The 23896-nt window shown below is 63.2% G+C and overlaps 2 protein-coding genes across 4 annotated transcripts in view; one reads left to right on the top strand and one right to left on the bottom strand.

Moving 5' to 3' along the window:
• Window positions 1-6892: 6892 nt before the first annotated feature.
• The window catches only part of LOC125621135 (DLA class II histocompatibility antigen, DR-1 beta chain), a 50608-nt gene continuing 33604 nt past the window's right edge, over window positions 6893-23896 (bottom strand). Inside the window, exons 1-6 of one of the 2 annotated variants that reach the window (XM_075119648.1) lie at window positions 11258-11440; window positions 10224-10493; window positions 9143-9424; window positions 8193-8303; window positions 7864-7887; window positions 6893-7495 (exon numbers count right to left, since the gene is read on the bottom strand). In XM_075119648.1, coding sequence (XP_074975749.1) covers window positions 7482-7495; window positions 7864-7887; window positions 8193-8303; window positions 9143-9424; window positions 10224-10493; window positions 11258-11363 — 807 coding nt within the window. In that variant the 5' untranslated portion in view covers window positions 11364-11440 and the 3' untranslated portion in view covers window positions 6893-7481. Of the gene's footprint in view, window positions 7496-7863; window positions 7888-8192; window positions 8304-9142; window positions 9425-10223; window positions 10494-11257; window positions 11441-23896 lie in introns of those variants that run through there. The other variant, XM_075119649.1, reaches the window with a different exon arrangement.
• On the top strand, window positions 13242-17020 carry LOC142069170 (HLA class II histocompatibility antigen, DR alpha chain-like). 2 transcript variants are annotated; one of them, XM_075119651.1, is made up of 5 exons: window positions 13244-13363; window positions 14526-14783; window positions 15231-15512; window positions 15726-15876; window positions 16307-17020. In XM_075119651.1, exons 1-5 carry the CDS (start codon window positions 13282-13284, stop codon window positions 16308-16310), a joined length of 777 nt encoding a protein of 258 aa, XP_074975752.1. In that variant the 5' UTR covers window positions 13244-13281; the 3' UTR covers window positions 16311-17020. The 2 variants fall into 2 exon arrangements, with proteins under 2 accessions (XP_074975753.1, XP_074975752.1); XM_075119652.1 differs by lacking the exon at window positions 16307-17020 and having other exon boundaries at window positions 13242-13363; window positions 15726-15880.

Here is a 23896-nt window from a genome sequence, read left to right as displayed (position 1 = left end):
GACTGGCTGTGCTGGCTTCATGGGGAGCAGTTCCAGAGCATCGCCCAGGGACTCCGTGACACCCAGTCAGCTCCATGTGCCCCTGTCCCCTGCCAACCAGAGCCTCGGTGACAGCGGGGCAACCAAGCTAGACCGGAGTGCATGGCGCAGGGACCTGGAGCGTGGCGTGGCAATGCAGCGGTGCCAGGTCAAGCCGGGCTGTTTCCATGGTCCATGGCGCATCCAAGGGCTGGGGGTGCTGGAGTGAGCCCTTGGCAGCCTGGCCTGGGGAGGGGATGAGGGATGTGGGGGGAACCTGGGCCACGGCCACTGCTGGGCCTGGGCCTTTTGTTCCTGGCCTGAGGGGTGTGTTTGTGTGAATGCAGGGCAGAGAGAGGCTGCATGCGGGGCAGGGAGGGGGCACAGGGCTGGGTGTGGGGCAGAGAGGGGAACAGGACTGGATGCAGGGCAGAGAGAGGCTGCATGCGGGGCAGGGAGGGGGCACAGGGCTGGGTGTGGGGCAGAGGGGGGAGCAGGAATGGATGCAGGGCAGAGAGAGGCTGCATGCGGGGCAGGGAGGGGGCACAGGGCTGGGTGTGGGGCAGAGAGGGGAGCAGGACTGGATGCAGGGCAGAGTTGTGGTTTTCATGTAATTGCACCAAAACCGCAACTTAAACAAACTGTGGCTGCAGCTTTTGAACAAACAACAAAAATCACAACTTTCTCCAGCGTTCGCCATGGGACGGACCCAGAGTCCCCAGTGCGATTGCACCAGCCCCACGTGCAGAGATGTTCCACCTAGAGGGCAGGTAGGGGAGAAGCCCCGTCTCCTTGAGGTGTTGTCTGGTGTGGGAGTGTCTCTGCGTAGGGAGGACCGGGCCGAGAGGAGGAGACATTGCAGGTCGGGAGAGGCAGAAATGTCCCCAGGAGGTGTGAACGTTTCAGCCCCTCTCGGAGTTGGCGGAGTTCCGGGGTCAGGGCCGGCGGATCTGGGGTGGCCGAGGGCAGGGTGGCAGCAGGTTCCTCCTGGAATATGTCGACCTGTTGAAGGGGAGGCCACGTGGAGCACCCAGTCAGTCCCGGTGGGGTCCAAACCGTCAGTCTATGAGCCGGAGCCGGTACAGGTGGGTCCTTCCTCCTTCCCTTCCTGGGCAGAAGATTTAGGCAGGGCCCCGCCCGAGGACCCACCGGACCTGAGCCAAGTGGGGGAGGGATCCTTTCTGTGAGAGGCCGATCGGGGAGCTGCCCTCACGCCCACGGGATGCCCCTTGCTCCCGGAAGAGGCCTCTGGCTGTGGTTTCGTAGGCTCAGCGGTTTTGGCCAGAACGGGTGCTCAGACGGGCCCTGCTCGCAGCCTGAGCCCGTTGTACGGGGGGTCCCTGGCCTGGAGCCAACTGAGTCTCACGGGCTCCTCCAGGAGCTGCTCCCTCGCGGGGAGCTCTCAGACATCCCAGGTCAGGGAGGGAGGGAGCGACACCTGCCGCACTTGGCGGTGCTGTGAGCCTCCCAGGGGTTTAAACCCTGGGGCTCTGGGCCAAGTCCTGCTCCGCGGGAAGACACCCCCAGGTGGGAGACGCTCAGCCCCCCAGCCAACGCCTAGAAGCCGAATAACCACGTACAAACACAGCTGTGTCCACCGGGGCTGGAAAGAGACGAGGTGAAGGCCGCGTCGGACACAGGAGATGCCGCCTCAGGCCAGGCAGCCGCGACGAGGCCCTGGGGAGCCGCTGGTCTGGGGCGGCTCTGGAGACGCTCGGTTCGGAGCACGAGGGGAGCGACTGGGTAGGCGCCGAGCAATGGGCACTGCTGGCGAGAACCCCCGGCCCCAGCCGCATGGAGCGCGTGCGACCCACGGGTTGGGGGGGAACACAGGGACGGCTCGCGAAGCCAGATGGCCGGAAGTAGCATAAAGACGACAGCCAGCGGCCAAGTAACATGGTTTAATGGTTACCAACTAGCAAGAAAAAACGGTTCCCTGCCTCTCGTGACTGTCGTCTTCGGGGTGTGCTGCTCACGCCCGTTCCGTGTCGGGGGCAGGCCGCGTGTGCCGATTTCTCTCCCAGTGTATCCACCGGGCTGGCTCTGGGCCCCCGGAGAGCTGGCGCGTCGGTCCCTGCGCCCTCTCGGTTCCTTCTCGCCGAACTCCGGGGCAGCCCTGAAAATGTCCTGGATCAGAACCGGTGCCAGGAAGGCTGCGGAAAACCCTTGCACTCTCGTAAAACGGGCCTTTGCGATGGCTGGAGGCAGGACCTTTGCCTGCTCGTAGCCCGCCCGGATGCGGGCCCTGATCCCTACGGGACCTTTCGTTCTACCCGCGACCGTGACAAACAGCTGCGTCGATCTGTGGAAGGGGCTCGTCCGGTCAATATAAAAGGCTAGGGCCCTTCTCACATCCAGAGAGTGCAGGCGTCTTTCCGCCTCTGACTCATGCGGCTCCGGGAAGAAGACCGGCAGAACAATGTCTGGCTTGACATGGAACAGCGAGACCACCTTGGGTAGGAAGGCTGGCGGAGGCATGCAGCTGGACCTTGTCCGAAAAGAAACCGTATAGGGAGGCCCCGAGGTGAAGGCCTGAAGCCCTGAGACTCTCCTGGCCGGAGGGATTGCCACCAGGAAAGCGACCTTCACGAGGGGAGCAGCAAGGAGCAGGATGCAGGGCTCGAGTGGAGGCCTCGTGAGCCTAGACAGGACCAGCTTTAGGGCCCACGGTGGGATCGGGTCCCGGACCTGTGGATGGAGCCTCTCCAACCCTTTAACGACCCTGCTTGTCACCTCCCGGGCCGAGACCAATCTGCCTCAGATCGGGGGATGGGACGCAGAGATGGCCGCCAGGTGGACCCTGGCTGAAGGCAGTGATTGGCCTCGCTGCTCCAGGCGCAGGAGATATTCCACGATGGATGGCCAGGGCGCCGGCGACGGGCACAGGTTCTGCTCGGCTGCACGGCAAGAGAAGCGTTTCCACTTAGCCAGGTCGGCGGCCCTGGTCACCTGGCGGAATTGGCTGGACCTGCTCAGAGCCTGCTCCCTCGGCCGGGTTCAGCCATGCGGCCGCCACGCCATCAAGGGCAGGGCTGCTCGAGTCAGATGGAGCAGGCGCCCTGTGACAAAGTGGGACTGTTCTTAATGTTTCCCCTGAATAGTGTGGGGGTGCCTCAGTTTCCCCTAGGCAGTTCTTAAGTATCTAGGGGGTGGGGTAAGGGTGTATGATCATTGCAGAGCCCTAGAGGGCATGTGTGTGCAGGAGTCTGGACACAGAGAATGGCCGACACCCTGTTTCCTGGCAACTGATGGCCTGGGCCCTTCCTCCCCCTGCAAGGTGAGAGCTGAAGGGTTGGAGAACAAAGGAATCAGGTGACCACCTGGCCCGGGAAAGGAACAAAGCCCAGAGGAGGAGGGGCTGGAGGGGGTTTTCAGTTTGGGGCTGGCTGGGACATGGAGTGAAGGGCAGACGTGGTTGTCTGGCTCACTGCCCCCCAAAATGGACCCAGCTGAGGGGTCCCGTTCTCTGCACCTGCAAGCTCTGTTTTAGACCATGTTCCTGTCGTCTAATAAACCTTCTGTTTTACTGGCTGGCTGAGAGTCACGTCTGACTGCGAAGTTGGGGTGCAGGACCCTCTGGCTTCCCCAGGAGCCCCACCTGAGCCGACTCGCTGTGGGAAGCGCACGGAGGGGCAGAGGATGCTGAATGCTCCGAGGTCAGACCCAGGAAGGTGGAAGCTGTGTGAGCTGCGTGTCCTGAAGACAGGCTGCTCACAGAAAGGCGACTGCCCCAGAGTCCTGACTGGCTTCATGGGGAGCAGTTCCAGAGCATCGCCCAGGGACTCCGTGACAACTGGTGGCAGCGGTGGGATGTACTGCACCCCGTGGATGGTGCTTCCTGCAGTAAGTGACTGGGGAGCAGTAACACGAAGGGGGATTGCCGAGGACCAGGCCTGCTGAAGGCTCAGAGAGGAGCGGTTTCGGGGGGCGGTTAACCCCTGGGAGTGTGTGACCAGCGAGAAGGACTGTGCAGTAACAGGGTGTGACGAAGTGGGACTGTTCTTAATGTTTCCTCTGAATAGTGTGGGGGTGCCTCAGTTTCCCCTAGGCAGTTCTTAAGTATCTAGGGGGTGGGGTAAGGGTGTATGATCATTGCAGAGCCCTAGAGGGCATGTGTGTGCAGGAGTCTGGACACAGAGAATGGCCGACACCCTGTTTCCTGGCAACTGATGGCCTGGGCCCTTCCCCCCCTGCAAGGTGAGAGCTGAAGGGTTGGAGAACAAAGGAATCAGGTGACCTCCTGGCCCGGGAAAGGAACAAAGCCCAGAGGAGGAGGGGCTGGAGGGGTTTTCAGTTTGGGGCTGGCTGGGACATGGAGTGAAGTGCAGACGTGGTTGTCTGGCTCACTGCCCCCCAGAATGGACCCAGCTGAGGGGTCCCGTTCTCTGCACCTGCAAGCTCTGTGTTAGACCATGTTCCTGTCGTCTAATAAACCTTCTGTTTTACTGGCTGGCTGAGAGTCACGTCTGACTGCGAAGTTGGGGTGCAGGACCCTCTGGCTTCCCCAGGAGCCCCGCCTGAGCGGACTCGCTGTGGGAAGCACACGGAGGGGCAGAGGATGCTGAATGCTCCGAGGTCAGACCCAGGAAGGTGGAAGCTGTGTGAGCTGTGTGTCCTGAAGACAGGCTGCTCACAGAAAGGCGACTGCCCCAGAGTCCTGACTGGCTTCATGGGGAGCAGTTCCAGAGCATCGCCCAGGGACTCCGTGACACAGGGTTCCCCTGGGGATTGCAGCGAGCAGTCCAAGGGGCGGAGGAGTCTGCAGCTCGACCCTGGCAAAGAGGGGGTGACCTCGAGAAGGGCTGGCACACTAGGGGTTCTCCCTGGAAACCGTGGGGAGCTGAGAACACACGGGCCTGTGAGTCCACAACAACTTGGGAGGAGCGGAGTGATGGCCTGTCACCGTCTCCTTAAGAAGGACATTGTAACCCTGTGCAAAAAGAGAGGGTTGAGCGTTGGAAAGTTCACCAAAGCAGAGTTAATCGTGCAGCTGGAGGAGGATGACCGCTCTAAGGAACAGATTCCTGACCCCAACTGGGGCTATAGCAGGATCTGGGAGCAGCTGAAGCGGGAGCCAGGCATCGCCAAGACTCCTGTCCCCGACCAGACGAGGGTCTTCACGATCGGGTTCCCCATCGGAGGATCGAGACGGACGGGATTGGAGCTGAGTCTGAGAGAGCAAGAGGACCGTGGGAGACAGCGAGAGCCCGAGAAAGAGCTGCAGAAGCAGCAGCAGCATGAACTGGCGGTGGGGGAGCGGAGAGGCCGAGGGGACCTCCCCGGTGTGAGTGGGGATAGATCCCGGGGGGCCAGTTCCGCAGGGAACCTCGAGACTAAATTGCTGCCCCTGGTTAAGGAGGGGGGGGTGTGTGGATGCCACCTCACTGCCTTTGAGCAGGCTGGCGATTTGAACCAGGGGGACCCTGCGGAAAAGCCCCGGTTTCTAGCTCCCTTGCTGGGTCCCAAGGCCTTAGACTCCGTCAGCCAGATGGTTGGGGATGTGGACAGGCTCCCACTCCTGACCCCAACCTATATGTCTGTGTGGAGTTTCCTGGGGCCAGGCCCCCCGGACCTCCAGTGGGAGCAGAAGGTGATGGTCAATGGGGAGACATTCTTGGGGTGGCCAAAGGGCATGGGCTGCATAAACCTTCCCACATGCGGCCTGCGAGTGCTATCGACCACCCCTGACCTAAGGGAGGGCGTGAAACTGGAAGGGCCTGGTGTAATTCCTACCAAGGAATGGGAGAGATGCTGGGGCATCCATGGGAACGTTGGTGGCTTCGAACTTCCCCAGGTCACCGGCTAAAGTGACCCCGCTCAGTTCGATCTCGAAGGGGGGAGAGATGTGATGAAGTGGGACTGTTCTTAATGTTTCCTCTGAATAGTGTGGGGGTGCCTCAGTTTCCCCTAGGCAGTTCTTAAATATCTAGGTGGTGGGATAAGGGTGTATGATCATTGCAGAGCCGTAGAGGGGAGGTGTGTGCAGGAGTCTGGACACAGAGAATGGCCGACACCCTGTTTCCTGGCAACTGATGGCCTGGGCCCTTCCCCCCCTGCAAGGTGAGAGCTGAAGGGTTGGAGAACAAAGGAATCAGGTGACCACCTGGCCCGGGAAAGGAACAAAGCCCAGAGGAGGAGGGGCTGGAGGGGTTTTCAGTTTGGGGCTGGCTGGGACATGGAGTGAAGGGCAGACGTGGTTGTCTGGCTCACTGCCCCCCAAAATGGACCCAGCTGAGGGGTCCCGTTCTCTGCACCTGCAAGCTCTGTTTTAGACCATGTTCCTGTCGTCTAATAAACCTTCTGTTTTACTGGCTGGCTGAGAGTCACGTCTGACTGCGAAGTTGGGGTGCAGGACCCTCTGGCTTCCCCAGGAGCCCCGCCCGAGCGGACTCGCTGGGGGGAAGCGCACAGAGGGGCAGAGGATGCTGAATGCTCCGAGGTCAGACCCAGGAAGGTGGAAGCTGGGTGAGCTGCGTGTCCTGAAGACAGGCTGCTCACAGAAAGGTGACTGCCCCAGAGTCCTGACTGGCTTCATGGGGAGCAGTTCCAGAGCATCGCCCAGGGACTCCGTGACACCCCCCCACACCCCCATGAAGGGGAGAGGTGCAGGAGCGCTCATCCCACCAGCTTGAACATGGGCAGGAAGGGCATGAAAACCCCCGTCCAGGAGAAATCCCTCGCTGGGCGCGGCGTGGATGGGAAGGGGCAGGAATGACCAGGCACCGATCCCCTGGCTGTGCCCCAGTCAGCCCCATAGCAGACACAGCGCTTGCTTCTGACAGGAGTTCCTGCGACCTTTGGGCCCCGAGGGCTGTAACTCCCTGGTGTGTGTGTGGGACCTGCTGTAACCTTGTAAAGAAATCCCAGTGCTTGGTCTCCGTTAACAAGTCTTTACTGAGGTTATTGCAGGATTGGCTACAAGCGTTGTCTGTGGAGTGGGACCGAAGGTGCTACTGACCTGGGGAAAGCGACTGGTCCTTTGGGACAGGGAGAGACCCGAATATTGCTGTGATTTGTGGGGGAAGGGACAATTGACTGATCACAAAGGCAGGCTGGCCGGGGTGGCCAGACAGATGGGAGAGCCCAAGGGGACTATCTGTGGCCCCACAGTGACATCGTTACCGGGCCTGCGGAGTTCACACCCGATACTTTGGTGAAATCTCAGTACAGAACTCAGCCAATTTGGGGTTGGTGCCCCGGGTACTAACTGTGCCCTGAGATTGGTACCCACACTCGTGAGCCACTGCAGACAGTGTGACAGGGTCACCCCAGGGCCCTGCGGGGACTGAGGGGCAGGGACGGGTTCCCAGGCGGGGGCAGCGCGGGCTGGAGCCGGGCAGAGCGTGGGGAGCAGACGGGGACGGGAAGGGACCGGCCCCAGGTTCTGCATTCTCCGGGCTGGGTGAGGGGCTGGAAGAGACGGACAGAAACTCCTGCCGGCCGGGGGATCCGACGCCCAGGATCTAACTCAGGAGCCCTGCAGGGAGAGGGGAGAGAAATCAGCCCCTGGCTGTGGGGCTAGCGGGAGGGACAGGGGATTTTCTCTGCCAGGCCCCAGGGCGCCCCCAGGGACTCTGCCCGGCAGCCGCAGGGCTGGGCGATGCTCGGCAGGACCCAGGACCCTCTGCCCCCGGGAGCAGCTCGGGGATCGGCCTGAAGGGGGACCGAGGGAGCCGCAGACTCCTCCTCCGCGATGCCAACGCCCCATTGCCCAGCTGCCCCGGGGCTGAGCCGGGCGGGTGTCATGGGCCGAGGAGCAGAAGCAGCCGCCCCACGGGTGTCCCAGACAGCCTGTGGTCAGTGTGGGGGGAGGCGGGTTTAATGGGGGAGGGGGATTGAAATTACCTGCAGGTTGGGGAACAGGGTGCCCTGAAAAACAAAGAGAAACATGGTCAGAGCCGTGGGCAGGGGGAGCCGGATCCTGGGGGTCAAAGCTCCAGCCCCTACCCCATGGCATGGAACGTCCCTCACTAGGACCCCAGCCCCCGTCTAATCCCCAGACCTGGGGTTACCCCCCCTCCCCCATTATTACTGTAAATCCCTGCCCCATGGTATGGAACACTCCTCACTAGGAACCCAGCCCCCTCCAGCCCCCAGATTCCCCTGAGCCCCTCGCCAGCCCCACATCCCCCCCAGAGACACCCTGTGCCCCGTCCCTGCCCAGAGCCATTCACCTTTCTTATTCTTCAGGTAGATGAGGAGTCCCGGCGCCAGGAAGATCAGCCCCAGCACGAAGCCCCCGACGCCCGTCAGCATCTTGCTCCTGGCGGAGTCAGACTGCGCCTCTGAAACAGGGACATGGAACGGGCCGGGTCAGGGGCCTCCGGGCCGGGCTCCCGTCTGCGCCAGTGACCAGCACCAGCCGGAGCAAAGCCAGGGGCCAGTGCCTGCAGGATCAGTTGTGGGACAATCTGCCCCCCATCAGGGCTCCTCCTGGTCTGTGATTGTCAGAGATCGGCTCAGGCCCTGCAGCAGAGTGGGATATCCCTGCCCATTGTCATCATGAACTAGTCTAGTCAGGGCCAACCCTAGGGGGGTTCGGGGCCCGGGTTGAAGTGACAGATTCGTCTCTTTTGGGACCAACTGTGCCAGCCAATCGCACCGGCCCGCAGGGCACGGAGCGGTTCCCCCAATTCGTCCTACCCAACGGACAGCTCTGAGTCTAGCCCTGGATAGTCTGTGGGACACAGAAATAGCCCGTCTCTGTGTGAACCTTGCTCGAGCTCAGTTATATCCTGTGGCAGTGAGTTCCACAGGCTAATTACACAGTGTGTGGAAATGTCTTTCCTTTTATCAGGTGTGAATTTGCCCCTTTTCCATTCCACTGAGTGTCCCCTTGTCCTTGTGCTGTGAGACAGGGAGAACAGACGCTCCTCATCTCCCTTCTCCAGACCAGTCATTAATATGGAGACTTTTCTCCTCCCCCACTGCATCACTGCCCCACTCAGGTTGTGTCTACACAGCATTTTGGAGCCCGTGGAAGTGAGCTCCCAGCCCAGGTTGATAGATTTGGGTTAGCAGGGCTCGTGTGAGCGCTCTGCCCCAGGCCCAACCCCTGGGGGCTCCACAGAGCGAGGGCTGCCCCTGCGGGCTCAGGGGCTGCCCCACACCCAGAGGCTCTTACCCCAGTGCACGCTGAGGGGGTCCCGCAGGCTGATGTGCTCCACCTGGCAGGTGTAGACGTCCCCGCGCCGGGGGCTCATCTCCAGCATCACCAGGATCTGGAAGGTCCAGTCTCCGTTCTGGAGCAGCTCCGTGGACACCACCCCGGCCGTCTGCTCCTGCCCGTTCTTCAGCCACTTGATCTCGATCCCCCCGGGGTAAAACCCCATCACCGAGCAAACCAGCAGGTGGGGGTGGGGCTGGGACCCCGATTTTGTGGGAAAAACTGTCACCTCGGGCTGAACTGGGGGGAGAGAGGAGAGGGGGTTGGGAAAGGGGCTGGAGATGGAAGGGTGCTCAGGAGGAAGAGGTGCTCCCCTGCCCCTGGGAAAGGCCCAGCCCCCCAACTATCGCCCCTGGCTGGTTCTCTCCTGCCCCCCGTTGCCCTGGGCAGGCTCCGGCAGGAAGGGCCCGAGGGGAGTCGCGTCCCGTCACCCCCATGGGGACAGAGCTGGGGACGGTCTGACCCTCGGGGCCCCGGGAGACGGGGTCTCAGCCAGGGACCAGGGGCTGCCCCCACCCCTCAGCCAGGGGTACCCTGAGGGGGGAGGGGCGGGGCTGGGGGGAGGGGAAAGTTCTGCCCCATTGCCACGCCCCCTCCCAGCCCAGGAAGGGGGGGGTAGGAGCTGCAGCCGCGTGTCCCGAGGGGGATCTGGGGGGGGGGGCGCTGGGGGCTGGACCCCTTAGAGGGGCGGGGGGCGGGCCAGCCACAGCCCCCCAGAGACGGACCCGGGGTCTGGGGCTCTCGGCCCTGCCGACAGGGGGCGCCACAGCCGGACCCGGGGACAGGATCTGGGCCGCTCCTAGACCCGGCTTCCCTCCCGCAGCTGCCGCTGGGTGACCCCGCCCCCTGCTCTCTGTGCCCCGCCCCCTGGCTGTGACCCCGCCCCCTGCTCTCTCGGCCCCGCCCCTGCCCCGTGACCCCGTGCCCTGGCCCCGCCCCTCTCCCTGCCGCTCCCCAGCGCAGGAGCAGCTGAGCCCCCCCCCGCCGCCGTGTCTCCCGCGCTCACCCCCCCCCCCCAGCGCTCAGCCCCCCCACTCACCTCTCCGGTCGATGGTGAACGGCTGGATCACCCCGTAGTTGTACCGGCAGAACGTGTCCACCGCCGCCCGCCGCTCCGCCAGGATCGCCGGGTCCTTGTTCCAGCCCTCGGCCCAGCGCCGCCCCACCGCCGTCTCCCCCACGTACACCCCCACCTCGCTGTCGAAGTGCACGAACTGCTGCCGGTCGTAGAGGTACCGGTCCAGGAACCGGACCCGCTCCGTGCCGTTGGTGAACAGACACTCCGACTTCGCCTGGTACAGGAACCGCCCTGGGGGGGGACGGGCTGGGGTCAGGGACCCTGCCCCACCCCTGCTGCCCCCGGGCTCGGAGCCCAGCGGGGGGGGAACAGCCGGAGCCCCCGGAGCCCCCCCGCCCTGAACCCCGCCCACACCCAGGGGAGCCCGGCGGGCGGGCAGGGCCGTGTGTGGGGAGGGGAGTGACAGTAACACTTGTGAGCGTGTGAGGCAGGGGGCGGGGGGGGAGGGGGGAGTGTTGACCTGGGGAGGGGAGACCTGAGAGCCTGTCCCCTGAGCCGGGGGGGGGGGGGTGTTGGTGACCCCTCGGCCCAGGAATGTGGACAGAGGCTGCAGGAGGGGCCCTGCTGGGTGGGTTTAGTTTCCGTTTGGGGCTGGGGGGAGGAACACAGGGAACCCCAGGGCTGGGGTCTAAGCTCCCTGCTCCCCCAGAAGGACGTGACTGAGGGGTCCTGGGGGTACCCACAAGCTCTGTTATGGACTGTGTTCCTGTTGTCCAATAAACCTTCTGTTTTACTGGCTGGCTGAGAGTCTCAGGGAATCCCAGGAAGAGGGGTGCAGGGCCTGGACTCCCCCACACTCCATGACAACACTGACCCGGGGTGGGGCGTAGGGCCGAGACTGTGACAGGGACAGGGGCAGAGACACTGAGCGGGGGGGGCACCAGCACAGGCAGGACGGGGCTCCCCGGGGCGCTGGGGTCTGATCCCCCCACCCCCAGATACACCCAGCGCCTGCCCACGACGGGGCTCCCCGGGGCGCTGGGGTCTCTGCTCACCTTCGGGCTCCATGCAATGAGCCAGGTGGGTTCTCAGCACCGTCAGTGTCATGAGCAGAGCCCCAGCCCAGCGGCTCCCGGCCCCCAGGATCCGACCCGCCCCCATCGTGGCTCAGGAGGGAGAGATCTGGAAAGTCGTCGGGACCCCGCAGACTGAGACCTTCTCTGTCCAGCTCGGAGCACCAGACCCAGGACGCTGCCCACGGCCCTGGGGATTGGGTACCCCCAGCCCAGGGGCCAGGCAGCATCGAGTCTGGGCAGCATCATCCGTCGCCAGGCAGAGCTGGCCCAAGCAGGGCTCGATTCCATACTTCTCCCTCGTAGGGGGCAGAGCAGGGCCTGGGGTCGGGCTGCAGGACTTGCCCGGCGCCTGCCATGGCCCTGGGTCAGCGGGGAGAGCCCCCACCAGAGCAGGGCCCCCAGCAACAAGCCTGGGACCCTCCATCCCCTTCCCCTGGTGCAGGCCAAATGTGGGGCGATCCCTGGTTTGTTGGGGGTAAATTTAGGCCCAGTGGTAGGTTTGGGGCTGGCCCTACAGGCAGAAGTTCTGAGCTTCCCCCTCCCCCACCTCCATGGACCTGAGCCCTGCCGCCCCTGGGACCCCACCAGAAAGGGGGGCTCAGTCTCCATGGGTCAGGCACAGCTCAGCCTCTCACCTGTTCCCACCATCGATCTCCCGAAGGGGCTTCTCTGGCGCCCCAGTCTCTGAGCCCCTCCCCCTCTCTGCTGCATTCACCCCCAGCCCAGTGGGGCAGGGCCATTGTCCCCAATGCCCAGCTGGGGAGGGAGGCCCAGAGAAGTCAGTGACTGGCACAGGGTCACACACTGTCTGTGGCAGGGCCAGGAATGACCCCAGGGCTCCTGGGTCCCAGGCAAGCCCCCCAACTGCCCCTCTCCGGCCCCTCCAGTGCCCGGCCCCTCCTGCCGGGAGCAGTATGAACACCCAGCGCATTAGCCGTTGGGGTGGGGATAACTTGGTGCCATGGGGGGGGGGGGGGGGCGGGATTGGGCAGGGGACAGGGACCAAAGGGCCCAGGGGAAGGGAGTTTGGTCACTAACAGCAGGTCGGAGCAGGTGCCAGCAGAGGGGAAAGGCCCCATGTCCCCGTCCCCCCCTCCTCAGCCAGTCAGTCCCCACCCTGGGGCCTCATGGGTGATGGTCCCGTGTCCCAGTCTTCCATGGATGATGCCCCAAACCCCGTGTGTGGCCTGGTCTACACTTAACACTTGTCCCGGCAGAGCTCTGTGGCTCAGGGGTGTGACCCCCCCCAGTGGAGAGCTGGTCCGGCCAAGTCCCCCGTGTGCACCCAGCCGTGCTGCAGAGCAGGGTGCCTGGGGGGGGCGTGAGCGCCGTCTGGGGAGGTGCTGTCTTCACACCGGGGACAAAACCCCTCCTGGTGGCGCCGCGTCCACATCAGGGACAAGCCCCCCCGCCCCTCCCCCAGTGGCGCCGTGTCCGCATCAGGGACAACCCCCCACTGGAGGCGCCGTGTCCACGCCAGGAGCAGGCATCTGGCTGGGAATGTGCCATGTTGTCAGCCCCAAATGCTTTAAAATCCTGCGACGATGTACGAATACCAGCTGTGGGGTTTATTTGCCTTCTGCTCTTTGAGCCCTTCGGGTGCCCGGGGGTCACAGTTTGAAGCTCTCCCCGCAGCCCCAAGGGCTGGACACTCACTTTGTCTCTAAGATCGAGGCTGGAATCGTCCCAGACCCACGTGACTCCAGGAGCTGGGGCTTTAGGAAAACACGAGAATTATCCTGAGACTCGTGACACAATCCTGAGAGCCGGGAACACTGAATTTCTCCGTCTCCTCTCGGCGAGGCTCAGCCCTGCTGCTCTGCCCGGTAACAGCCTGGTTCGCGCAGGGATTTCTGCCATTGGGTGCGGGACCCTGGGGCGGGCTCCCCTGGCCAATGCCGGGCGCTGACCCCCAGCCCTGCCTCCCCCCAGAATGTGACACGTGCCCTCTGGCCCCCTAGCACTGCCGGCCCCACGCCCAGCCCAGTGTCCGGGGAGAGGAGATGGGCGCAGGACGGGGCGTCCCCATGGCCCAGCTGGCCCTGCTCACCCTGCTGGCCCTGCCGGGCACCGGGGCGGTGACAGGTACGGGCGGGGTGGGGGCTGTGACGCCTGGGCCCGGGGTGAGGGGAGGGATGGGGTGGCTTCACCCACCCGAGCGCCAGGCTCCCACCCCCAGGGAGGGACAATAGGGGGCTGATAGGGCATGGAGGGGTATGGAGGGGAGCCAGATTTGGGGGGGGGTTGCAGGGAGGAGGGTGTCCCCCCCCATGGCAGCAGGGGAGGGGAGGCTGGTGCGGGGGCAGCAGAGGGATCACGGGGAAGTCATTGTGGTTTGGCTACGAGACAGCCCTGCCCTAGGGGTGCAGCCCCCTCCCCCTCCAGGGACTCAGGGGCTGACCCCCCCATCGGGACACCAGATATGGACCCCCCCAAAGAGCCACTCCAGGTCCAGACCCTGCTGAGCAGTGAGAGCATCTGTGCAGAGCAGGAGCCCCTGGCCCTGCTCCCCGGCCTGGCCCCATTGTCCCCTGTCCCCCCAGGGCTCAGACCCACAGGGAGGTGACTCTCTCCTCGGCTAGTGGTGGCGGGTCCCCTCCTTTGCAGTCGCTCTGTGAGTTCCTGCTGGGCGAGCTGGGATCATCCAACGACTCCCTAGGATGTAGGTGCCCAACTCCCTTGGGCCCTGGGGAATCCCAACCTCAGCCCTGAGCCAGACCCCTCCCCCTCCCGGCGTGTGTCTGACCCCCCCCCAGCGCAGCTTTAATGTCTCTGGCTGGGGAGTTCCCGGGGTCCTAGTGACCGGCCCCGGGGTGTGAGTGTCGGGGGCCAGGGATTGAAATCTCCCCGAGAGCCAGGTCATGGCGACGCCGGGACACAGAACCAGCCCCCCACAGAGACGGGAGAAAGAAATGTCCGGCACTAATGACGTCCAACTTCCCCCCTACACCACTGTGGGCTGGGGTCACGTCCCCCTTCACACGCGAAGTGGGACAGGCCCGGCCCCTGCTTGCATGGGATTGAAGTGAGCAGAAGGGGGAGCACAGTGGGGGGCGCTGGCCCCTCCAGGCAGCCCTGACCCCAATGCCCCAGCACGATACCAGGGGTCACTGGGCTCCCTGCACCCGCTTTCCCCCCACACCGGGGCGTCCCAGTGCCAGTGTGGCCCCAGAGGAAGAGATCAGAGACCCTGTATCCCGGGGAGGGGCTGGCGTGGGTGCTGATGGGGACGCCCGTCTCCCCGCAGCGGAGCACGTGTTCTCCCAGGTGGAGTTCTACCAGCGGACGGACCGATCCCAGCAGGGGTCCGGGGAGTTCATGTTCGAGTTCGACCAAGACGAGATCTTGCACGTGGACCTGGAGAGGAAGGAGGCCGTCTGGCGCCTGCCTGAATTCACCAAGTTCGCCAGCTACGAGGCGCAGGGCGGCCTGGCCAACATCGCCGTGGACAAGCAGAACCTGGAGATCATGATCCAGAGCACCAACCACACACGGACCGAGAACGGTGGGACCCTTCCTGCCTCATGCATACCCAGTGCAAGCCCCTGCAGGGCTCCGGGGAGCCAGTCAGCCGGGCCAGGGCTGTGCAGGGCAGGGGTCCCGGGCAGTTCACACCCTCCAGGCTGGTGGCCCAGGGCATCTCTTTGCCGAGGGCTGTTCCTTGCCCCTGCCCAGCCCCAGGCCCTGCCCCTGAGGGATTCTCTCGCCGGCCCCTGGTGCTGCATGAGCCGTCAGGGCAGGGAGCTGGGACGGCCCCGGTGACGCCCCCACAGTCCTGGGGAGAGACCTCTGAGCTGGAACGTGAGCACCAGGGACTGGCTGGCTCAGGGGGGCAGGGAATGGGGCACGGGGCCTTTCCCCTCTAGGGGGTGCTGGCTCCGACCCAGCCCCAGGGCAGTGAGTGGCTGTCTCAGGGGCAGGCAATGGGACCCACTAATCCCTGTCTCCCCAGTGCCCCCTGAGGTGACCGTGTTCCCCAAAGGCCCCGTGGAGCTGGGCGAGCCCAACGTCCTGATCTGCTTCGTGGACAAGTTCTTCCCGCCCGTGCTCAGCGTGACGTGGCTGAAGAACGGGCAGGAGGTGACGGGGGGCGTCTACGAGACCGACTTCTACGCCCGCCAGGACTATGCCTTCCGCAAGTTCTCCTACCTGCCCTTCCTCCCCAGCCAGGGCGACTTCTACGACTGCCGGGTGGAGCACGGGGGGCTGCCCGAGCCCTTCACGAAGCACTGGGGTGAGGCTGGGATGCCCGGGAACCCCGTGGGGCCCAGGCCTGGGAGCCAGGACACCTGGGTTCTATCCTGGCTCTGGGAGGGGAGTGGGGGCTAATGGGTCAGAGCAGGGGGGGCTTGGAGCCAGGACTCCTGGGTTCTATCCCAGCCCTGGGAGGGAGGGGTGGGAACAGCTCCCCTCACTCCGTGCCCTGTCCCTCTCCCCCTCTCTCCAGAAGCCCAGGTGCCCACCCCCGTCCCCGAGACCACCGAGACCCTGGTGTGCGCCCTGGGCCTGGCCGTGGGCATCATCGGCATCATCGCGGGCACCATCCTCATCATCAAGGGCATGAAGATGAACGCCGCCCGCAACCCGCGGGGCCCCTTGTGAGTAGCCGCTGCCTGGGGAGGGCACCCGCTGCACCCGCAGCCCCTGGGCCCACACAGCAGTCCCCGGGGAGACCCCTGTTAGGATATAGATTTTCAGGCCTGTCTGTAAAGGCCTATACTTTAAGAATTTAGGTGTATGTTTATCATTTTAGCTAACTTTGGGTCTTGTTGCTCTCTGTTCATGCGAGAAGGACCAGGGAAGTGGGAGTGAAGGAATAAGCTCTCTAACAAGCCCCCACCCTCTGTGTCCCCCACAGCCAGCCATAACCACTCCCCACCCAGCACCCACTGGGAAGACTCTCCACCACCACCTGCTGTGACCCCCCAGCCAGCCAGCACCCCCTGTGCCAATGGGAGACTCCCTGGGGGTGCTGGGGAACGCGTCAGGGCCCAGAGCTCCTGGTAACTGACCCTCTTTGCCTTTCAGATAAACGCGGGGAGGAGCCGGGCCCCTGAATCCCCCAGGTGCCTTCGTGAGACCCACTCGTACTGCCCCCCCGCTGCCCCCAGCGTCCCTGCTCCGTGCCCGTTGGTGCCAGCTGCTGTACCCCGACCCCGTAACCGGGACAAGCCAACCCGCTAGAGACTCACCGGGGAGCCGGCCCCTCGGACTTCCCTCACCCACCCCGCTGCTGGGCTTGGGAGGGGGCACCTATCCAGGGAGAGGGCTGCTGCCCCATGGGGCTGGGAATGGGGGTCGCCCCTCGTCAGGGGGCAGCAGGGCCCACGGGGCTGATCCAAACCCCATTGCCATCGTGGGGAAGGTTTCTCTTGACTCCAGTGGGCGCTGGATTGGGCCCCAAGCCCGGCCCCTGTTGGCCAGAGGCTGCTGTCAGTCACCCCAGGTAAAGCCCCTCCAGCCATTACCCAGAAGGCTTTGGGCCAGATTCGGCCATTCCTGGTCAATGGGGTCCCTGTGGGATGGGATCAGGGCCATGGCTGGGGGTGGGGCAGCCCCAGTGCCCGGCTAAAGGCCCCATGGCACCCGTGTGCGGCTCCCCCGGGTCCAAGGGCCCAGCGCGGGGTCTGTGTGGGAAGGGCCCAGTCCCCGTATAGCCCCCGCCCCGTGTGTGTCCACAGCCGGGCCGCCCCCGATCTCGCTCTGCCGCTTTGCTAATAGCCATAAAGTGGATTTTGGGGACGTTTTTGATCTTTATTTAAAATCTGGTCGGTCTGAGCCGAGCCCACGGCAGCCTGTATTAGCCCAGCCCAGGTGCAGTCGGTCCAGGAGCCCCGGGTTATACCGGTGTCGCGGAGTGTGGGGGAGTCCAGGCCCTGCACCCCTCTTCCTGGGATCCACTGAGACTCTCAGCCAGCCAGTAAAACAGAAGGTTTATTGGACAACAGGAACACAGTCCACAACAGAGCTTGTGGGTACGACCAGGACCCCTCAATCACGTCCTTCTGGGGGAGCAGGGAGCTTAGACCCCAGCCCTGGGGTTCCCTGTGTTCCTCTCCCCAGCCTCCAAACTGCCAACTCAACCCCCCCAGCAGGTTCCCTGCTGCAGCCTCTGTTCACATTCCTGGGCAGAGGTGTCACCTCCCCCTCCCCCTCCTGGCTCAGGTGACAGGCTCTCAGGTCTCCCATCCCCAGGGCACATTCCCAGGTCAACACTCCCCCCTCCCTGCTGAGTCACATCGTCACATCTCTCCCCCCTTCGAGACTGAACTGAGCGGGGTCACTGTGACCAGTGACCTGGGGAAGTTCGGGGCCCCCTCTCCGGGACAGCGCATCCGCTATCAGGTTGGCACTTCCCTTCACGTGGACCACGTCCATGTCGTAATCCTGCAGGAGCAGGCTCCATCTCAGGAGTTTGGTGTTGGCTCCTTTCATCTGGTGCAGCCAGGTCAGGGGAGAGTGGTCGGTGTAGACGGTGAAGTGTCGCCCGAAGAGATAGGGCTCTAGTTTCTTGAGGGCCCACACCATGGCCAGGCACTCCTTCTCGATGGCCGCGTAGTGTTGCTCCCGGGGTAGCAACTTCTTGCTCAGGTACACGATGGGGTGTCTCTCCCCCTTTTCATCCTCCTGCATTAACACCGCCCCCAGTCTCGTGTCGGAGGCGTCGGTGAACACCACAAAGGCCTTGTCAAAGTCTGGGTTCGCCAGAACTGGGCCACTGACCAGAGCCTCCTTCAGCGCCCGGAAAGCCTCCTGGCACTGCTCGGTCCAGACCACCTTGTCTGGCTTCCCCTTCTTGCATAGCTCAGTGATGGGGGTGGCTATGGCGCTAAAGTGGGGCACAAATCTTCGGTAGTATCCTGCCATCCCAATAAAGGCTTGGACCTGCTTTTTGGTGTGGGGAGCGGGCCAGTCTCTGATCACCTCCACCTTGGCTGGTTCCGGCTTTAGGCGGCCGCTCCCCACCCGATGGCCCAGGTAAGACACTTCCGCCATCCCCACCTTGCACTTCTCCGCTTTTACAGTCAGCCCAGCCCCCTGGAGTCGGTCCAGCACTTGTCTAACCTGGGACACGTGGTCCTCCCAGGTCTGGCTAAAGACACAGATGTCATCAATATACGCCACGGCAAAACTCTCCATCCCCCTCAGGAGCTGGTCCACCAGGCGTTGGAAGGTGGCCGGCGCTCCCTTGAGGCCGAAAGGCAGGGTCAGGAACTCATAGAGCCCCAGAGGGGTGATAAAGGCCGATTTCAGCCGGGCATCTGCATCCAGCGGCACTTGCCAGTAGCCCTTTGTAAGGTCCATGGTGGTAAGGTACCGAGCTCCTCCCAGTTTGTCTAGGAGCTCGTCCGGCCTGGGCATGGGGTAGGCATCAGATACAGTGATGGCATTGAGCTTCCGATAGTCCACGCAGAACCGGACCGACCCGTCCTTTTTGGGGACCAGCACCACCGGCGAGGCCCAAGGGCTGGCCGATGGCTGGATCACCCCCAAAGCCAGCATGTCCCGGACCTCTCTTTCCAGGTCCTGAGCAGTTTTCCCTGTGACTCGGAAGGGGGAGCATCTTATCGGCGGGTGCGACCCTGTCTGCACCCGGTGGACAGTCAGATTAGTGCGTCCAGGCTGGTTGGAAAACAGCTGTCGGTACGGATGCAGCACCTCCCTGACCTCAGCTTGCTGGGCAGGGGTTAGCTGATCCGAGAGGGGGATTGTTTCCAGGGGGGAACCAGCTCTGGTCCCAGGGAATAGATCTACTAAAGGGTCATCCCCCTGCTCTTCCCACTGTCCACACACGGCCAACACCACATTCCCCCTGGCATAATATGGCTTCATCATATTCACATGGTACACCCGGCGGTGGTGCGCCCGGTTCGACAGCTCTACCACATAGTTTACCTCATTGAGCTGCTTGACGACCTTGAAAGGGCCCTCCCAGGCGGCCTGTAGTTTGTTCTTTCTCACTGGGATGAGAACCATCACCGGATCCCCGGTGGCGTAGGCATGGGCCCGCGCCGTGCAGTCATACCAGACCTTCTGCTTCCTCTGGGCTCTGGCCAGATTCTCCCTGGCCAGGCCCATGAGTTCAGCAAGTCTCTCTCGGAAGATCAGGACATACTCCACCACTGACTCTCCATCGGGAGTGGCCTTCCCCTCCCACTCGTCTCTCATCAGGTCCAGGGGGCCCCTCACCCTCCTTCCATACAACAGTTCGAAAGGCGAAAATCCGGTCGACTCCTGTGGCACCTCCCTGTACGCGAACAGCAGGTGAGGTAAGTACTTGTCCCAATCCTGCGGGTGCTGGTTCATAAAGGTTTTCAGCATCATCTTTAGCGTCCCGTTAAACCTCTCCACCAGCCCGTTGGACTGGGGGTGATAAGCTGAGGCCCAGTCGTGCCGGACCCCACATTTCTCCCACAAGCACCGGAGCAGGGCCGACATGAAGTTGGAGCCTTGGTCTGTCAAGACTTCCTTGGGGAACCCCACTCTGCTGAAAATGGTCAGGAGCGCATCTGCCACGGTGTCTGCTTCAATGGAAGCTAAGGGCACTGCCTCGGGGTAGCGGGTGGCGAAATCTACCACCACCAGAATGTATTTCTTCCCCGACCGGGTCGTCTTGCTGAGAGGCCCCACGATGTCCATGGCCACTTTCTGGAAAGGCTCCTCTATGATGGGCAAAGGTCTCAAAGCCGCTTTCCCCTTGTCCCGGGCCTTCCCCACCCTCTGACAGGGGTCACAGGATCGGCAATACTGCCGGACCGTGGTAAAGACCCCGGGCCAGTAAAAGTTCTGTAGCAACCTCTGCCGGGTACGCCGGATTCCCTGGTGCCCTGCGAGGGGGATGTCATGGGCCAGGTACAGGAGCCTGCGGCGATACTTCTGGGGGACCCCCAGCTGCCTCCTGATCCCACAGGACTCCACTTCCCTTGTGGGAGCCCATTCTCGGTACAGGAACCCCTTCTCCCACAGGAACCTCTCCTGGCAGCCTCTCCTCATGGTCCGTACCACACCGAGGTCGGCCAGGTCCCTGAGCTTCCGCAAGGAGGGATCTTTCCTCAACTCGGCCTGGAACTCAGCGGCTGGGGAAGGGATGGGGACCGGTTCCCCCTCAGTGGCCAGGTCTGAGGCCTCAGCCTCTCTGAGCCGTGCCCCTCGGCCCTCCCTTCCCACCAGGGTAGGGTCCTGCGCCTCCGGTGCGGTACCCTCCCCGAGGTCAGGGAGCAGTGCCCCTCGCCGGCTCTGGCTACGGGTCACAACCAGGGCGGTCTGGGGCTTGCTTGGCCAGTCCTCTAGGTCTCCCCCCATCAAAACTTCAGTGGGCAAATGGTGGTGTACCCCCACATCCTTGGGGCCCTCCTTGGCCCCCCATTTCAGGTGTACCCTTGCCACGGGCACCTTAAATGGGGTCCCGCCCACCCCTGTCAGGGTCAGGTAGGTGTTGGGCACCACCCGATCTGGGGCCACCACCTCGGGCCGGGCCAGCGTCACCTCCGCGCCCGTATCCCAGTATCCATTGACCTTCCTCCCATCCACCTCCAGGGGAACAAGGCACTCTCTCCGGAGGGACAGCCCCGCGCCCACCCTGTAAACTGAGCACCCTGAGTCCAGAGCCTCCAGCCCTCTGGTGGAGCTGGCCTGGGGTACTCTTCCCTCCTGAGCAGGTGGTAAACTGGTAGGCCCCCTTTCCTGGGTCGTCTGCCCCTCGTCCAGCTGGGTCCCTACCCAGTTAACCCTGGGTAGGTTGGGTCTGCTCAGTTTGTCCCTGAGCCCAGGGCACTGGGACCGTATGTGGCCTCTCTGGCCACAGTGATAGCAGCTCAGGTCACGTTGGTCCCCTCGAGCGGGTCGGAGGGGCCCGACACCAGGCGTTCCCCTTGGGAGGGGGTTCTCCCTATTTCCCCGCTGGGAGGCCCCCTGGTGACTCTCTCTCTGCATCGGGGGGGGTCTGTTCTTTTGGGACTCCTCCCGGCTACCCCCTGACCGACTGTTCACAAACTCGTCGGCCAGCTGCCCTGCGTGCTGGGGGTTCTCGAGCTTTTTGTCCACCAACCACAGCCTCAGGTTGGAAGGGCACTGATCATACAGCTGCTCCGGTACGATTAGGTCAAGCAGGTCCTCTTTAGCTCGGGCCCCAGCTGTCCACTTGCGGGCATACCCCTGCATCCGGTTGGCCAGTTGTAGGTAGGTGACCTCAGGCGTTTTACGCTGACTCCGGAACCTTCTCCGGTACATCTCGGGGGTCAGCCCAAACTCACGGAGCAGGGCCTGTTTGAACAGTTCATAGTCCCCTGCCTCCGGCCCTGTCATCCGGCTGTACACCTCCACGGCTTTGGGGTCCAGTAAGGGGGTGAGGAACTGGAGCCTGTCTGCAGGGTCAACCCTGTGCAGCTCACAGGCATTCTCAAAGGCCGTCAGGAAGCTATCTATGTCCTCCCCCTCCTTCCGCTGGGCCAGGAAGCACTTATCAAAGCTCCCTGCAGTCTTGGGTCCCCCCGCACTCACCACAGCCGGGGCCCCACTGCTCTTCAGCCTGGCCAGCTCCAGTTCATGCTGTCTTTGTTTCTCCTTCTCCTGACGTTCCCTCTCCTTCTCCTCCTGCTCATGTTGACGTTGTTTCTCCTTCTCCTCCTGCTCATGTTGACGTTGTTTCTCCTCATGTTGACGTTGTTTTTCATGATCCTCCAGCTCCCTCATTTTCATCTCCCTCTCCCATTCCAGCCGCCTCTGCTCCAGGGATGGGGAGCTCCGCCGGGAGGATCCCCTGCTGGGTGCTGGGGTCAGGGTGCCCTCGGTATTCGCTGGGCTTCCCCCAACCCCTCCCCCAGGCATAGGTAGGAAGGGTCTCGGGATGTCCTCGGCAGCAGTCTGACCCCTCCCAGCCCGGTCAGGCCCCAGGGCCCACGCTGCGTCTGCCGGGCGGCTCCCCTCAGGGACAGGGATCGGGTCATCCAAGCGATCCCTCTCCTCCAACTGGGCAATCAGTTGTTCCTTGGTGGACCTCCCGATGCGCAGCCCTCTCTGCCTGCACAGCTCCACCAGGTCACTCTTAAGGCGTTTAGCGTACATCTCCCTGCTGGCCACTCGCAGGCCGGGCAGCTTCCCACGGTTTCCAGGAAAAGCCCTTAGTGTGCCAGTCCTTCTTGAGGTCACCACCTCTTTGCTAGGGTCGAGCTGCAGACTCCTCCGCCCCTGGGACCGCTCACTGCAATCCCCCGGGGGACCCTGTTACTGCAAAAGTCTTTCTCTCTGGTCACACATTCCCAGGGGTTAGCCGCCCCCCGAAACCGTCTCTCTCTGAATCTTCAGCACGCCTGGTCCCCGTCAATTCCCCTTCGTTTTACTGTTCCCCAGTCACTTACTGCAGGAAGCGCCGTTCACGGGGTGCAGTAGATCCCACCGCTGCCACCAGTTGTCGCGGAGTGTGGGGGAGTCCAGGCCCTGCACCCCTCTTCCTGGGATCCACTGAGACTCTCAGCCAGCCAGTAAAACAGAAGGTTTATTGGACAACAGGAACACAGTCCACAACAGAGCTTGTGGGTACGACCAGGACCCCTCAATCACGTCCTTCTGGGGGAGCAGGGAGCTTAGACCCCAGCCCTGGGGTTCCCTGTGTTCCTCTCCCCAGCCTCCAAACTGCCAACTCAACCCACCCAGCAGGTTCCCTGCTGCAGCCTCTGTTCACATTCCCGGGCAGAGGTGTTACCTCCCCCTCCCCCTCCTGGCTCAGGTGACAGGCTCTCAGGTCTCCCATCCCCAGGGCACATTCCCAGGTCAACACTCCCCCCTCCCTGCTGAGTCACATCGTCACAACCGGGAGTTAAGGGAGTTTGGTAGAAGGGCTAAGGAAGGAACCAGGACTCCTGGGTTCTGTCCCAGCTCTGGGAGGGGAGTGGGGTCCAGTGGGTTAGAGCAGGGGGTTGAGAGTCAGGACTCCTGGGTTCTATTCCTATTGCTGGGTCACGCGGGGAGCTGGGCCCATTCACATGTGTTTTCGCACAGCCGGGTGCCAGGCTGGACAGCGAGGAACTGAGGATGTGGGTCCCACATGATGGGGGTCAGGTGGGCTGCACCCTGGGACGTAGAGACTCTGAACTGGACTTGGGGGGGGGTCAAGGCAGAACCCAACTGAGTGTGAGCTCCCAGTGCCATGCTGTGGCTTAGGGGGCAGGTGTGACCCAGGGCTGTAGGAACAGGGGAATATCGGGCAGGCACCGGGAGATGGTGTCTCCTCTGGACACGGCCCTGGTGAGATCGGCACTGGCTGCTGTGTCCAGCCCTGGCGTCGGCCCTGCGGAAAGGAGGCTGAAACGTTAGCGGGGTTCAGAGGGGAGCCGCAAAGGTGCCTCAAGGTCTGGAGAAGCTGCCTGTGAGTGAGCGATGGAAGGAGCCTGTTCTGTGCAAGGCTCAGGGGTGACCTGATCCCGGTCTGTAAGGACCCACCCGGGGAGCCGATTTCTGGGAGCAGGGGGCTCGTCAGTCTCCCAGACAAAGCAGAACAAGAGCCAGCGTCTGGGAGCTGACATGAGATGACCTCAGACTAGAAACCCGGGTCACATTTTTACCAGGGAGGGCCCCTAACCACTGCGACATCTGAGCCGGTGGGAGCACGTTGCTCTCCAA

This window comes from Caretta caretta, chromosome 14 (genome assembly GCF_965140235.1).
Source record: "Caretta caretta isolate rCarCar2 chromosome 14, rCarCar1.hap1, whole genome shotgun sequence".
In the NCBI taxonomy this organism is placed as follows: domain Eukaryota; kingdom Metazoa; phylum Chordata; order Testudines; family Cheloniidae; genus Caretta; species Caretta caretta.
Note: the sequence above shows the minus strand (reverse complement) of the source record. Positions and strands in the feature narration are given on the sequence as shown.